This window comes from Chelonoidis abingdonii, chromosome 7 (assembly GCF_003597395.2).
Source record: "Chelonoidis abingdonii isolate Lonesome George chromosome 7, CheloAbing_2.0, whole genome shotgun sequence".
NCBI lineage: Eukaryota > Metazoa > Chordata > Testudines > Testudinidae > Chelonoidis > Chelonoidis abingdonii.
Window position 1 is genome coordinate 69,605,901 of NC_133775.1, and position 15,572 is coordinate 69,621,472.

The following is a 15,572-nucleotide window of genomic DNA, read 5'->3' on the forward strand; positions in this document are numbered from 1 at the left end:
GGAGTAGCCGGCAAGAAGGAACTGAGGAGCGGGCGGGCCGGCAGGGGTATATATTACCTGCTATGGCGGCGCCACTCTAGGGGCGACCTGCCGGCCCGCTGGACTTGCTAAGGTAAAAGTCTTCCGACGAACGTGCACACGTGGCACGTACACCTACTGGAACAGATATGAGCAACACATCTCGAAGAACAACAGTTACAAAGGTGAGTAACCGTGTTTTCTTCAGCTGTGTAGTGAGGTGGGGTGGCCTCCCACGGACTCGCGGAGGGAGGAACCCCTCACTGAGCCCTGGTGGCCAGAGTCAGGCTGTGCTCATCCCTCTCGCTGGAAGTCAGTGGATGGGACAGGAAGTAGAAAAGGCAGGTCTGGGAGCTCCGTTGGGCTGCAGCTGCTGGAGGAAACAGTCGCCTCCTGCTCGCCCTCCAGCTGGGAGACTGCTGAAGGCCCCTGGGGAGCTGAGGACTGGCCGGGGCTGCAGGAGCCGAATGTTGCCCAGCCCACGGAAAAGTTGCCAGGACTGCCACAGGCCTTCTGCCCTGACAATCTGAAGAGCCCTTTACAGTCCCAGGTACAACCCAAGGGGGAGTTAGGAAGTAGCCCGGGGCAGCCGACCCTAGTCTGGCTGCAGCACTACCTGAGCTTAGGTCAGCATGTTACAGTCAGGATCCCTGCTGACCCCGTGGCAGACCACTCTTCCATTGTTAGGGCCCTGGGCCAGGACGCAGTTGAGTGGGTGGGCCTGCATTGTCCCCAACTCTAGGGTGGCACTCTCCCTTTTTCTCGGCCAAGAGGCCAGTGTTTGTCAGCCATCCACAGGAGATAGGATGTCTGAACCCATTGCTGCTTGGCCGTGAACACAGGCTCGAGCCATAGATCTTGATTGCCCTGCCTGACTGAGGGCCCGGAACTAGCTAACTCCAGTTGCTGTTCAGCCCTGACCACAGGCCTGAGCTATAGACTCATTACCCTGTCCTGACTAAGGGCCTGGGCTACCTGTGTCTGTTGCTCAGCCCCCTGAACATAGATTGAAGCTATAGACTCTTGTCGCCCCACTAATTCCCCACGGTAGGCGACATGCTGGGACGTAGTGAGGCAGGGTGCCTCTCATGGACTTGGAGAGGGAGGAACCCTGCTGCTTAACCACAATAAGCTGGTGTAAACTGATGTGGACACATTGTCTTAAACAGAGCTATGCCAAGTTTCACCACCTTAGGATCTGGCCCTTCATTATTACCAGGGAAACATCAGTGAGTTGTGTTTGCAGAGGGATCCTGTTTGAACTGGTTCTCAACCCTATGCTGCTCAGTATTTTTATCCATACTCTGGAATAAAGTATAAGCTTATTGCTGATAAAGTTCGCAGATGATACAAAGCTGGGTGAGGTGGTAAATAATGACAGCAACAGGTCACTGAAAGAGTGTGACCTTGATTGCTTGGTAAGCCAGGCCCAATCAAACAAAACATGTTTTGATACAGTCAAATGCAAGGTCACAGGCATAGGAACAAGAAAAAGAGGGTAACTTTTTGCAACTTTTGTTCTTCAAGATGTGTTTCTCATCTACATTCCATTGTAGGTGTGTGTACTCACCACATGCACTGGTGTTAGTAGTTTTTCCCTCAGCTCTGGCACCTTCTGGAATAGCACACATATGTGCTGGTATTAGGGGCACTGCTGCCCCCCCTTCAGTTCCTTTCTTCCCAGAACTCCACCAGAGGGGAAGGAGGGTGGGTCATGGAATGGACATGAGCAACATATCTCAAAGAACAACAGTTATGAAAGGTAGCCATCTTTTCTTCTTCAAGTGCTTGCTCATGTCTATTCCATTGTAGGTGACTCCCAAGCAGTACCTCTGGAGGCAGATAGGAGTTCATGAATATGGCTCTGCCAAAGCCAGCATCATCTCAGGCCTGCTGGGTGACGGCATAGTGTGTCGTTAGTGTGTGTACCAATGACAACATTGTGGCTCTACAGATGTCCTGGATACCCCTTGAGGAATGAGCCATCATTATCGGTGGCAAGTACAGATACAGGTGATGATCCATGCCAAAATCCTCTGAGAAGACATCAGGAGGTCCTTCATCCTGTTAGCCAGCACAATGAAGAGTTCAGTAGATCTGTGGAAGGGCTTGGTGCACTCCAGGTAGAAAGCCAGGGCATGCCTGACATCAAGGGTGTGCAGATGCTTCTCCTCGTTGGATGTGTGAGGCTTTGGACAGAACACCAGGAGGAAGATATCCTGGTTGACATGGAATTGTGACACCACTTTTGGCTGGAAGGCTGGATGGGGATGCAGTTGGACCTTATCCTTGCAGAACACTGGTACAGCATCTCTGATGTGAGGGCTTTAATCTCTGAGACTTACCTCACCATGGTAACAGCTACAAGGAACACAACCTTCCATGACAGGTGTGAAAGGGAGCAGGAAGCCAGAGGTTTGAAGGGAGGGCCTGTGAGTCTGGAGAGGACTAAGTTGAGATCCCACTGGAGAATTGGGTCCCAACCAGTGGAAAAAGTCTTTCAAAGCCTTTCATGAACCTGATCATCATCTTGTGCGAGAATACCGATCTACCCCTGGACATGAGGGTGGAAGGCTGATATGGCCACTAAGGCTGATATGGCCTTGATCAATGAACACGCAAGGCCCTGGTGCTTTAAGTGAAGCAGGTAATCTAGGATGGATCGTAGAGACAACTGGATTGGAGAGATATTCCGCTCCAGCGCCCATCAGGAGAAGCGCTTCCACTTTGCCAGGTATGTTGCCCTGGTAGAGGGCTTTCTGCTCTCCCAGAGGACCTGCTGCAACTGACTAGAGCAGGCTTGTTCCTCAGGGTTTAGACATTCAGCAACCACACTGTGAGATAGAGAGAGGAGAGGTTCGGGTATAGTAATCGTCCATGATTCCAAGAGAGCAGGTGGCTGGGAAGTGTCCACAGGGCTGCCACTGCTAAGTCCATAAGCGTGCTGAACCAATACTGGCAAGGCCAAACGGGGGCGATCATAATGACTCGTGCCTTGTCCCTCTTGATCTTCAAGAGGACCTTGCTGATCAGTGGGATTAGTGGGAAGGTATACATCAGGTCGCCTGACCATGACAGGAGGAGGCATTGGATAGTGATCCATTGTCAAGGCCTTGCAGAAAGCAGAACTGGTGAAATTTTCTGTTTGGTGGCAAACACGTCCACTGGGGGAGCTCCCCACTTCTGGAAGAGCATCCTGACAACCTCTGAGTGGAGAGACCACTCGTGGTGAGACAAAAAGGACCTGCTGTGGTGATCCGCCAGCATGTTCCTCATGCCCGGGAGGTGCGAGGCTTCCAGGTGGATAGTATATTGGATATAGAAGTCCCATAGCCAATGTGCTTCCTGACAAAGGATCAATGACTGAGCTCCTCCCTGTCTGCTGACATAGAACATGGAGGCTGTGTTTCTGTCAACACCTGCACCACACAACTGGACAGATGGGGAAGGAACACTTTGCAAGCCAGGTGGATAGCCCTGAGCTCTCTGACACTTATGTGCAATAATAGCTCCTCTCGAGACCATAGCCCCTGAGTTTTGAGTGTACCAAGGTGCGCTCTCCAACCAAGGGTGGATGCATCCAAAATTAGGGACACTGTGGGCCACATATTAATAAACAGCACACCTTCCAACACCAGATTCATGTTGGACCATCACTGCAGGGAGGTGAGTACACATGGCAGGATCATGAGAAGTTTGTCCAGGTCATGTCTGGCCGGGGAGCAGACAGATGCCAGACACATCTGGAGAGGTCGGAGGCGAAGTCTCCCGTACTGGACAATGTAAGTCTCGGGCTGTGGTGAGTGGGCAGTGACCTGGGTTATCAGATCTGACATCGCTCTTAACCTGGCCTCTGGCAGGAACACCCTGGCTCAGGTAGAGTACTGCTCCGATAAATTCTGTCCTCTGCACCTGTGCCAATGTTGATTTTTGTTCATTTATCAACTGTCCCAATGCTTGACAGCTGGCTTGCAGCACTGGAACATGATGTTGGACATGGTCCCTGGAGCAAACCTTCATGAACCAGCTGTCAAGGAATGGGTAGATCTGGATACCACGACGTCTGAGGTAGGCTGCGACTACCGCCGTGCACTTCATAAATACCCTTGGTGCCATAGCTAGGTCAAATAGAGCACTGTGAACTGTTAGTGGGTGTTCCCAACTACAAACCGTCAGAACCTGTTGTGGCAGTGAAATATCAAAATATGAAAGTAAGCGTCTTTAAGATCAAGGGTGGTGAAGCAGTTTCCCAGATCCAGAGAATGATGGAGCCCAGGGAGACCATGTGGAACTTCAACTTCTTGAGTGCTTGTTGAGGTTTCACAGGTGAAGAATGGGGCGTAGGCCCCCCTTGGCCTTTGGAATAAAAAAATAGTGGAATCAGTGGGAAGGCATACATCACGTCACCTGACCATGACAGGAGGAAGGCATTGGATAGTGAGCCATTGTCAGACCTTGTAGAGAGCAGAACTGGTAACAAATGCTGTGGAACTTCCTCCATGGCTCCCACCCACAGAAGATCTTGCACCTCTTGAGCACACAGATGCTTATGAGAAGGGTCACTAAAGAGGGGCGGGGAGGGGAGGGGAGGGGAGAGGGAGGTATAGAAAGGAAATGGAGGGTATACCTCCCTGCCATAGTGCTGACCATTCATTGGTCTGACGTTATAGAAACCCAAGCAGTGTGATAGGGCAATAAACCATTGGAAAACAAAAGGGGTGTTGGATCCAGGATACAGGCTGGTAGGTCACCTTCGAGCACACTCTTCAAAATGCCTGTTTGTTACCCAGCCGGTGGCGGGTACAGCTCGAGTGAGCAGACGAGGCTGGCAGTTGGCCCTGTCAGTGCTTATAGCCCTTACCCTTTTTGCAGAAGGGATCCAATTGGGATTGACTCATGAATTTGGGTCTACTGCAGTCTGAACCACTTCCTTGCAGGTCCTGGCATGTAAATGTTCAGGGAGCATAAAGCAGCCCTAGAATCTTTCAGGCCAAGTAATCTGTTGTCTGTTTACTCTGAAAACAGTGCCAAGCCATCAAAGGGGAGGTCCTGGATTGACTCCTGAACCTCTACCAACAGTCCAGATGATTGCAGCCAAGACTCTTTCCTCATGGAAATGGCCAAAGCCATGGTCCTGGCTGTGGAGTCTGAGGCTACTTGGAGGGCTACCATTGCCATTGTCTTGCCTTCTTCAAGAAGAGCCAGGCATCAAATCCACAAACCTGGCTATAGACTGTGAGATGTTATAGTCATAGCGGCCAAGCAGGGCCTGGTGATTGGCCACTCTCAGTTGGATGCTGGCAGTTGAATAAATTTTTCTGCCAAAGAGATCGAGCCTCTTCACCTCTTTGTTCTTATGGGTCAAGCCCAGCTGCCCCTGTCTGTCATGCTCATTGGCCACGGATATGACCAGCAAGCTCAGGAAGGGGTGGGTAGAAAGGTATTCAAAGCCCATGGCTGGAACATAATACTTCCTCTCCGCCTGCTTGGAGGAGGAAGTTTGTCACAAGGTCGTGATCAGTTTCACCACTCACTCGTGGATGGGCAAGGCCACCTTAGATGGGGTGGCCGCATGGGCGGTGTGTGAATCACCAGCTAGGGGAGGTTAGCCCCCAACCCCGCCCCTTCCATCCAAGGTCCTGCCTCTTCTGCCCCCTGCCTCCCAACTGTGGCCCAAAATCTCCCCACCGTGGCCGCCAGCCCCTGCCCCAGGCTTGCCCCCACCTAGCTCTGGAAGGGTGGGCTGCACAGCTCCAACCCTGGAGTGGCGGGTGGCGCAGCCCCAGCTTCCCCAGCCTTGGAGCACCAGGAGGGTGAGCGGCGCAGCCTCAGCCTCAGAGCGGCGGGAGGGCAGGCTGCACAGCCCTAGCCCCCAAGTGCTGGAGGGCAGGTGGCGCAGTCCCAACCCTGGAGCACGGAGAGGGTGGGCAGCGCAGCCCCAGAATGCCCAGAGGGAGGGCTCCATGGCCCCAGCCCAAGCTGGGGCTACCACACAAAGGGAGCTACAGAGAGGGACCTGGGGGTGGTGCATGGGCGGGGCCATGCCTGGCGGTACTGGGGGGCACAACCTCACCCAGCCTATGACACCTGCCACCCATGGGCTGCTGCACTCAAAACGTCCAACAGGGCATCGAAGGGTTCCAACAACTCTTCAGTCTCTAGCCCCAAGTTTGCTGACACCTTTTTAAGTAGCTCTTGGTAAGCTTTTATATCATCCTGGGGAACCGTGTAGGAAGGCCCTGCCATTGCCTCATCAGGTGCAGAGGATGAGAAGGCAGGCTCAGGCAGGTTGGTCAACTCTGTTTCCCCTGCTGGGGGAGCCTTGGCTGAGGCTGGCTGCTCTTGGGGACCCTACTCTGATTCCTCCTCTGAGTAAGGGGGCGGGCGAGAAACTGTTGCCAACTGCTGTTCAGATGTCCCTGAGACTGATGGGTGCACATGCTCTGACAACTGAGAAGACCCCCCCGGGAGGTGCCACAGAGCCAGCCACTGGATCTGAGGCCATGTGCTCACTGGCGGTGCTGGCGGTTATCCCGATGCTCCTGACAGGTTACCTTGGCCCACAGGCAGTGCATCTTCCTAGCTGTCCAAGCTTGAGGAAGAAACTTGTTTTGGGGACCAGGGCAGTTCCGTTGCCACCAGCCTGCCCGTTCCATGCTGGGCGTCCTCTTGCTCTTTTGTGGACTGATGCCAGGATGTCGGTGCTTCCGGCTCTCTCCTTCCCCTTACAGGGTGTAGCAGACCACCCTCTACCAGGCCTTTTCTGCTTCTTAGCCAGCACTGGGGACCAGGATCAGTGTCAGTCAAAGGTTGGTGTCGGCAGTGTGCTTTGCACCAAAGCAGCTGGTGCTCAGGACGGAGTCTGATCTGGCCGGTTCGAGGCCACTGCGAGGGTCAACTCCATAAGAAGCACTCAAAACCAAATATCCTGCACCTTTTTGGTGCGCAGCTTGAAAATTTTACAGATGCAACACTTGTTGCTCACATGGGTTTTCCCCAAGCACCATAGACAGATTTGGCAGGAATCACTGACAGGCACAGTGTTATAATTTTTTTGCAGCAATCGCAATGCTTAAAGCCTTGGCCAAGTCCTGTAGGGGACTAACTACTTCTACACTAAATACTGTGGGAACTATTAAACTATATAGAAAAACACTATAACAACTATATACAGTAGTAGGCATCCTTCAGTCTCGAGAGACCATGGGTATGCACCCCTGGGAGGTGTGGTTAGATGTTCGGCTGAGTGTGTGTGTTCTTCCTCTGTGCTGCCCCATATCTGTGCAGGCAGTCGGCACAGCAGACCTTGAGTGAACTGCTCAACGACCACAAGATCGGTTAAGGTACGAAGGCACCAGGCCAGGTTTATTGATGACAAAGCATGGTAATAGCACCTGGCAGACTCTACAAGAATACTAAAACATTTATGCCCGTGACAATGGATGCAGCTCAGTGAATGACAGGGCTTTCCATTCCTCCTCCCTTGGCTGGACAGAGATATTCCCTCTGAGATACATCTTTATACCCTGATACAAACAAGTTATGTACTGCCTCTGACATTGTTAGTTACTCCCCCTGGCATAGCTAGTTATCACCCATCACTTTATACATGTTGGCTTGATCAAAACATCTTTATTATGTACTGTCATCCTTACCTTATCTTTTAGGAGGGGCAGTGTGTTCCTGTTATCCTTGGGGAATGTTTTTGTACCATCCTTAATATTGGGATGTTCTCGCACCACTTGATATCGGGATGTGTTTGCGTGACTACTCTGTGCCTTGCACTTCTTAGGAATGTGTATTTCTGCAGTATCAGCCCTGTTCTTGACAGATTCTGTAAGCAGGTCCTGCCTCATACCAGGCCTCTATTACAAGGACTTATGTCTCAGGCTCTCTTCCTACTAGAAGAGGTAAAGAATTTACTCAGTTGGTTTTATGGCAGCTGAGGCTGTAGCTGAAGAGACCCACTCGAGAGAGACAATCTCTGCTGCATCTGTCACATTTAAAGGTGATGTTTTGACCCTTTGGGCTCTGCCTTCTGTGAGCTCTTTTCTCCTCTGCTAAGTTGGACTGCTTTGCTCTCATAACTCTGGAGACCTTTAAGCTCTTGTTTCCAAAGACTGTGGTCTTGAGTACGATCTTCCCAGTTGCCATTTCCATGTCCATTTCTTTGACATCTCGGTTGCACACATTCTTGAAACGCAATATTGGATGTCCTTTGGGACAGCAGAATCAAAATAGTGAACACTGGAAAAAGGTAAAGCTTGACAAGGCAAGGGAAGTTTCAGCACTATCGCTGGTTGTAAGAAGGAACTGAAGGGGCAGGGGGGCCCCGGCGGTGGCCCTTATACCAGCGCATACACGCACCACTCCAGAGGGCGCCAAAGCCAGAACACCTATGGATACTACTGAGAGAAAAACTTCTGGCACCAGCACATGTGGGGAGCACACACACCTACAATGGAATGGACATGAGCAAGCACCCAAAGAAGAACAGAGGTCACACCTACAGAATGGTTTCACAGTGGTAGCCATGTTAGTCTGTATCAGCAAAAACAACGAGGAGTCCTTGTGGCACCTTAGAGACTAATAAAGTTATTTGGGCATAAGCTTTTGTGGGCTAGAACCCACTTCATCAGATGCATGAGACTGATGCTCTCCCTGCTCCTAAGGTAAAGTAACTTGATAATAAGGACTGTTAAGTGCACAGAATTCACACTACCCATCAGTGGAAGGTTTCCCTCTGGCTCCTACACCAAGGATGAAGGAGGGGCACATTGCTGCTGCTGCACCTTCATCCTCTCTGGAGCTCTAGATCTGGGCCTGGGCCATGTAGGAGACTGAGTGGGCCCTGGCAGTACCCTTGGTGCAGATCAAAGTCAGCAGAGCTGGAAATATGTTTAGTGCAGATGGAATCTTCAGAGATTTTTGCAACAGCCTCTAAGAAGCTTTATTGGGCCTGTGCATATGACAATTTTCAGAAGCCTATAACTCTGCCAATGCTGGATGGATCTTCATGAAGTCAGCCAAAAGCACCTCCCTGGCCCTAGGACCATCTCCTCACCAAATTTGAAATTCCTGCTCCAAAGTACACAGATGCTAAAACTTTTCAATTAAGTGGCTGGCAATATTTTCTTAAAACAGGGAAAATGGTTGTTTTGCATAATCTTGTTCTTTCAAATGGCTGAACTAATTTTGACGATTTTTTTTGTTCAGCCTGAAGCAGAGTGCAACCATGGAAAAATTCAGCCTGAATATTTAAAATATGGCAAAGTAAAAACCATCTGAAAACAGTGATTTATGCTGGAAAGAGTCAGGCAATCTTAACTATTGACATTGATTCCTTTTATGCTTGGTGTTATAGACTGAGCTGGCAGCATTCAAGATATAGAAGTAACCACATGTATTAGGTTAAGTACAAAAAGATTTACAGTCTCAACACTCTCCTTTGGGTCTCTATCTTGAAAGTTTATTTATATTGATTTTACTATTCACAAAAGACAAAACTCAAGCAAGGCATAGAGTCGAAGAGGTATCTACAGCTTTCATTCACAGCTCTTGTAACACCACTCAACCCTTATCTGCCAAATCCACTGCTATGCCAGTCCTGGCATCCCTTGAACAGCGGTTTACAACCATGCCAAACTGTATAGCAGTTCTGTGATGTGGACGAATATCTGCCAAGAACTTAAGGTGAGACCATTTTTGGTTGTGAACTTCAACAAGTTGAAAGTTGAACCAGTATCAAGCGGAGTGCCCCAGGGCTTGGTCCTGGGGCCAGTTTTGTTCAACATCTTTATTAATGATCGGGATGATGTGATGGATTGCATCCTCAGCAAGTTCACGGATGACACTAAACTAGGGGGAGAGGTAAATATGCTGGAGGTTAGGGATAAGGTCCAGAGTGACCTAGACAAACTGGAGGATTGGGCCAAAAGAAATCTGGACAAGTGCAAAGTCCTGCACTTAGGACGCAAGAATCTCATGCACAGCTACAGGGTGTAGACCAACTGGCTAAGCAGCAGTTCTGCAGAAAAGGACCTGGGATTACAGTGGACAAGACATTGGATATGAGTCAGCAGTGTGCCGTTGTTGCCAAGAAGGTTAATGGCATATTGGGCTGCATCAGTAGGAGCACTGCCAGCAGATCGAGAGATGTGTTTATTCCCCTCTATTCGGCACTCATTAGCCCACATCTGGAGTATTGCGTCCAGTTTTGGGCACCCCAGTACAAAAAGGATGTGGACAAATTGGAGAGAATCCAGCGGAGGGCAATGAAAATGATAAGGGGCTGGGGCACATGACTTATGATGAGAGGCTGAGGGAACTGGGCTTCTTTAGTCTGCAAAAGAGAAGAGAGAGAGGGGATTTGATAGCAGCCTTCAACTACCTGAAATGAGGTTCCAAAGAGGATGGAACTAGACAGTTCTTAATGGTGGCAGAATGATGACAGAACAAGGAGTAATGGTCTCAAGTTGCAGTGGGGGAGGTCTAGGTTAGATATGAGGAAAAACTGTCTCACTAGGAGGGTGGTGAAGCACTGGACTGGGTTACCTAGGGAGGTTGTGGAATCTCCCATCCTTAGAGGTTTTTAAGGCCTGGTTTGACAAAGCCCTTGCTGGGATGATTTAGCTGGGGTTGGTCCCGCTTTGAGCAGGGGGTTGGACTAGATGACCTCCTGAAGTCTCTTCCAATTGTAATCTTCTATGATTCTATGAACCAGGGACTCCAGAAATAACTAGTGTGTTAACCCTTTGCTGTACCAATCTGCAGCTCTCTTTCACATTTAATCTTTGATCAATTTCACTGCACATAAAAGCCTTGTGGAATGAGCCATATCTCAGGAAAGCTGGTTATGTTGCCAGCAGTTAATTTGTGTTGCTAATGATTCAGCAGTACAAACTTACCTGGACAACTTGTGTTTTCTGTTGCTGGTTTTCTGACATTCTTCTAGACCTTGTCCTTTCCACTTCATGCCTATGAACCCACCCTCGAAGTTCGTGATTTAATCTGTAAAATGCAGCATTAAATTAGGCATGTCTTTAAAAAAGGAGTCAAAACGTCTTGGGTTTTGAGCAGCATTTTAACAATCCACTTGAAAATTATTGTGATTTAATGTTAGGGTTTTGCTCATCTTAACATTTTATATTGTGTTCCTTTTAACACTGGGCCATGAGTGTTAGTCACAAGTTCAAAGAGAATTCATAGCTAAATATCTGCCATGTGTTAATATTGGATTGGATTTTTCCACCGACAGTGGTTCCTATATATAATTGAACAAACAGAAATCCTGAAAGCAATGGGGCAATATTGAGAATTTAAATCACAAGGCTACCAACTCAAGAATAAAATTAGATTAAATACTCAAAAATTAAATTTAATAGAGTAAAGGGGAAAAAAAGAAGAAAAGAAAAAATATCCAGGGATGAATTCATGTCTTTAGAAACCACACAATTCCAGTTCTTCCATCAAGGCAAAGAAAGTATTAGCAACTTCAATTGTATCTTTGTTTACTTTATGATGTTTAAGGGAAAAAGTCATGACCTGTGTGTATCTGTCTTTAACTGGCGTCTAATTCCATTTTATAATAAATTTTCTAACTTCACAATTTGATTAATGAAAAAGCTTCAGACACAGGTAGATCTGTGGTGGACTGGATGGCTCAGAGAATTGTTACAATGTTTTATGATTGTTACTCGTCTCTAGTAATGAGTAGGCTAGGCTGCTGGTTCCAAGTGAGCGAAAGCTGATGGTGAGTGAAAGTCAGTATCCCACCTAACAGCATCAGAATGGAGGGTCCAGTGCCTTCAGGGGAATTGGGAGTCTCTGATTATCTTAGGACAGGGGATAGGGAAGACAGGGAACTGCTTTTCTTATATAACAGAGAAAAAAGTAAAAGTAAGTCACCTAGAGTTCCCCATCCTGCAGAGAAATACACTCTACTTTCTAGGCAATTGGAAAAATTGCTCCCTGTTCCCATTGCTCCCTCTTCTCTTTGCCACCCCTCTCTCTTTACTCTCCATGGCTCTTCTTGCTCCCCAGGAATGCTTTCCTCACCTTTCTTACCCTAAACTCCACAGATAATCGCCTCTCCCTCCCACACCAGGAACTGACCTCTTTGTATGCATGAAAGCCAATGGTCTTCAGTGCTCAGTAGTCAATTCCCAGCTCCCTGCTGGCTGCTACACTTTCCTAGCAACCAAAAAGGATGGCTCCACATCCCCTCCATGAAGCTACCTCTCAGCTGTTCTCAATTCAACAAAGGATGAAAGCTCAAGCCCAGTGCTGCTACTAAGAGTGGGGTCTGCTGGATTGCTGGGAAGGAGAAGTAGCTGCTTTCTGTTGGAAACAGTCCCAGGATTCTAGTTCATTTGTGCTAGGCGCAGGACAAACCTCCAATGTTTCTTTTTGTCAGGAGGCAGAGCCCCTTGACTTTGGGGGAAGGCATATGCTTGACAGGTAGGAGGTTCCAGCTGCTGATGCAGCACTGGGCCAGCATCCTACGGAATCCCCTGATCCCATCAAGTGCAAGGCACCATCCTTACTGTATTGCTGCCTGCTCAAATGCATTATGGGACAATCCAGAATGTCTCATAGGTCAAAGGGAGGCAAGTCAGCTGAGCAAGTGGGAGCTAAGGCCTAGTCCGTACACAAAAGATGCATGTGACATCTTGGGTCTTGAACCCAGGCCTGGGAGTCCCCAGAGAGCCACTACGTCCTGGGCTGCACCCCATGGTGGCTGAAATCTGGTGGGCTGAGGAGCTAGTAGGACTATGGCTCAGCCAAGGCGCCATCCACAGGAGCCCTGATTGGAGGATCGCCCAGCTCCACAGCTTGGTCCATCCACACTATTTGAGCCAGAAGATGGCACAGGAAATTTATCCAAGCAACAAGGTGTTTTCCTATTGTGGCTGCATTTGACCCTGCTTGTGCCTGCCTCCCACACCCAACCTTGTTCCTGATTCCTGCTATGCTCCTGCCTCACCCCTGTTCCCACCATGCTCCTGCTCTGTACCTCTCCTCAAGTTCCTCCCCTTACACCTCACCTCCAGTCATTAGTGACCAGTCCTGGCTCTGACCCCGGCCTCTGACTTCTGACCCTGATTGAAGCTTGACCCTTGGCTCTGGTATTTGGTATCTGACCTTGGTTCTGACCCTCAGCATTGTTTCCTGGATCTAGTAACTGGTAGCTGATTCTGGTGCTGACCCCTTGGCTTGGTTCCCCTATCTGGACACCAGCACAGCCCACTAAACCTGACTCCTACTCTGACAACTAGGTCAGACTGTCTACATCCTGGTACAAAACAGCGCACTGGTTTAACAAAAGGTAAAAAGTTAAACTGAGTTAATTAAACCAGTGCAACATTGTGTGTGGCCACTCTAACACTGGTTTAAGCATGGCTTCTATTGGTTTAGCTTGCACTTGTAAGTTACAAGTGTCGGTAACCTGATATAGGTCAGGTTGGTGTAAATGGATGTTAGAGTGTCCACACACAAAGTTACACCGGTTTAACACACTAAGATCCATTTAAAGCAACCCAGTTTATATTGAGTTTCCCACATCTGTAACTTTTAGATGCCAGCTAAACCAGGATTCAAACACACCTGTAGAACAGTGAGGAAGCTTGTGTTGCCACTGCTCACAATGTATCTAGTATGGATATAAACAAAGGAATGCCAGGCACCTTGGCTGCCAGTCTGGCACTTTTAATCTACACAGAATTCACACGATAATTACAAACTGAAAAACAAGCCCTTGGAAATCAATGTTTGCTAACCTGAGAGACTCGGTCCGGTTGATCAGTGGCTGACAAGGTGGTGGAGAAATATACAATAGTGGGTCTTCTGTTACTACCATTAAGGCTTTGTTATCAGAAACAGAACGTTCATTCCTAGAAATAAAGACACCAAAAAATCCCTTCAAATTTCTTTCAAAGTTCCTTCAACCTCCCCCAATGAACATGTATCACCAAGGGCCAATGAGAGAGCCAATGAACAGATTACTATTGCTCCAACAGATTCTTCTTCTAGAAAGATGACAATCTGTGCCTAGTAACCCAGTATTTTGCTCTCTCTTCCCTCAGGATTTTCGTAGAACCCAATGCAGGGAAACATCAGCAGTATGGAAGCCAAAAACAAAATTTGCCTCTTAAGCCAAAAATCATAGTTCTCACACAAACAAGCCAAAAAAGTTAGCAGTTTAATTGTAAATCTTATTTAGACTGTTAGCTCCATGGGGCAGGGACTGTTTTTGTTCTGTACCCAGCACAGTGGGGTCCTGGTCCATGACTCGGGTTCCTAGGTGTTAACTTGATACAAATAAAATGATAATCATTCAGATTAGATTTGCAGATGTTACAAATCACTTGTAATAAATTCATCTCTACATCAACCGTTCAAAACAAGCCTTCTACCCACAGCAATTGCTTTGTTCCTACAGCACTGTGTTTGTACGTGGACTAGTGAACCTGGGTGAACCTTAACTCCAGTGTACAGGCTCCAGGAGGTGATGCTCTGCATGACTGGAGGAGAAAGAGCCCTAGCCATAAATAAGTGGAAATACTGAAGCCCAGGAGTTATCTAAATCTGCACCACAGGCCATTCTGTCCAATTGGCAGGAGCTCAAAGACATCATCAAATTTGCATGCATATTGTAACCATACTTCTAATTGATTTCAAGTTTTATAATGTAACACAAATGTAAGGGGCACAGACCAAACAGCAGCCCTATAGATTTCCTACCCAAAGAGACAGCCTTCTCTGGCCAATGTGCAGAGAAGCCTCTGGTCAAGTGGCCTGCTCTTTGATCTAGTGAGATAGGACCTGCTAACTCATACTCTAGGCCAGGGGTCGGCAACCTATGGCATGCATGCCAAAGGTGGCATGAGAGCCGATTTTTAATAGCGTGCTGCTGCCAGCCAAGGTCCCAGCCACCGGCCTCGCTCAGCCCGCTGCTGGCTAGAGTGAAAGAGACCCCAGGCCAGCAGCGGGCTGATCGGGGCCAGTGGCTGGGACCCCAGGCCGGCAGTGCGCTGAGCAGCTCAGCCAGCTGCCGGCCCCACTCAGCCTGCTGCTCTCCAATAATGAGTTCCTCCAGGAGGGGAAGGCAGCCGCTGGCCAGGGATTCTTCCCCGTGATGCAGTGGAAAGGCACCTCAGTGATCTTGGATGTGAGTTCCAAAGCCCCTGTCCATGGGGCTCAGGGAGCACTGGGGGGACTGGGCTCTGGGAAGCAGCTGCGTTAGGGCTCCCAGATGCTGCATGAGCAGCTTGTGTGACTCTCTCCTGGCCCCTGGACTTTAAAGGGGGAGCCTGGACTGGTGGAAGGCACTGCAAGTCGCAACTGGCCCCTCTCTTTGATTGGCCCTGCTGCCACCTCATGCTCCCACTCTCCTCTCCCCTTCTCTGGCACTGCATCAGCCCAGGAGGGGGTTGTGCCCCGGTGCCCCTGAGCCGGCCAGGTGGTTGGATGGGTTTTGCAGCCTCTGGAAAGGGCAGATGGAGACAGGGAGGCTCTTGCTGTCTCCGTGCATTCTAACACCGTGGCACTTTAGC

The 15,572-nt window shown here is 49.1% G+C and overlaps 1 protein-coding gene across 3 annotated transcripts in view; it reads right to left on the minus strand.

Moving 5' to 3' along the window:
- Window positions 1-15,572, minus strand: part of ATF6 (activating transcription factor 6) — a 376,474-nt gene that overhangs the window by 195,325 nt on the left and 165,577 nt on the right. For all 3 annotated transcript variants that reach the window (XM_075067999.1, XM_075067998.1, XM_032804925.2), the window contains 2 exons: window positions 13,797-13,910; window positions 10,926-11,028 (listed from right to left, as the gene is read on the minus strand). In XM_075067999.1, coding sequence (XP_074924100.1) covers window positions 10,926-11,028; window positions 13,797-13,910 — 217 coding nt within the window. The remainder of the gene's footprint in view (window positions 1-10,925; window positions 11,029-13,796; window positions 13,911-15,572) is intronic.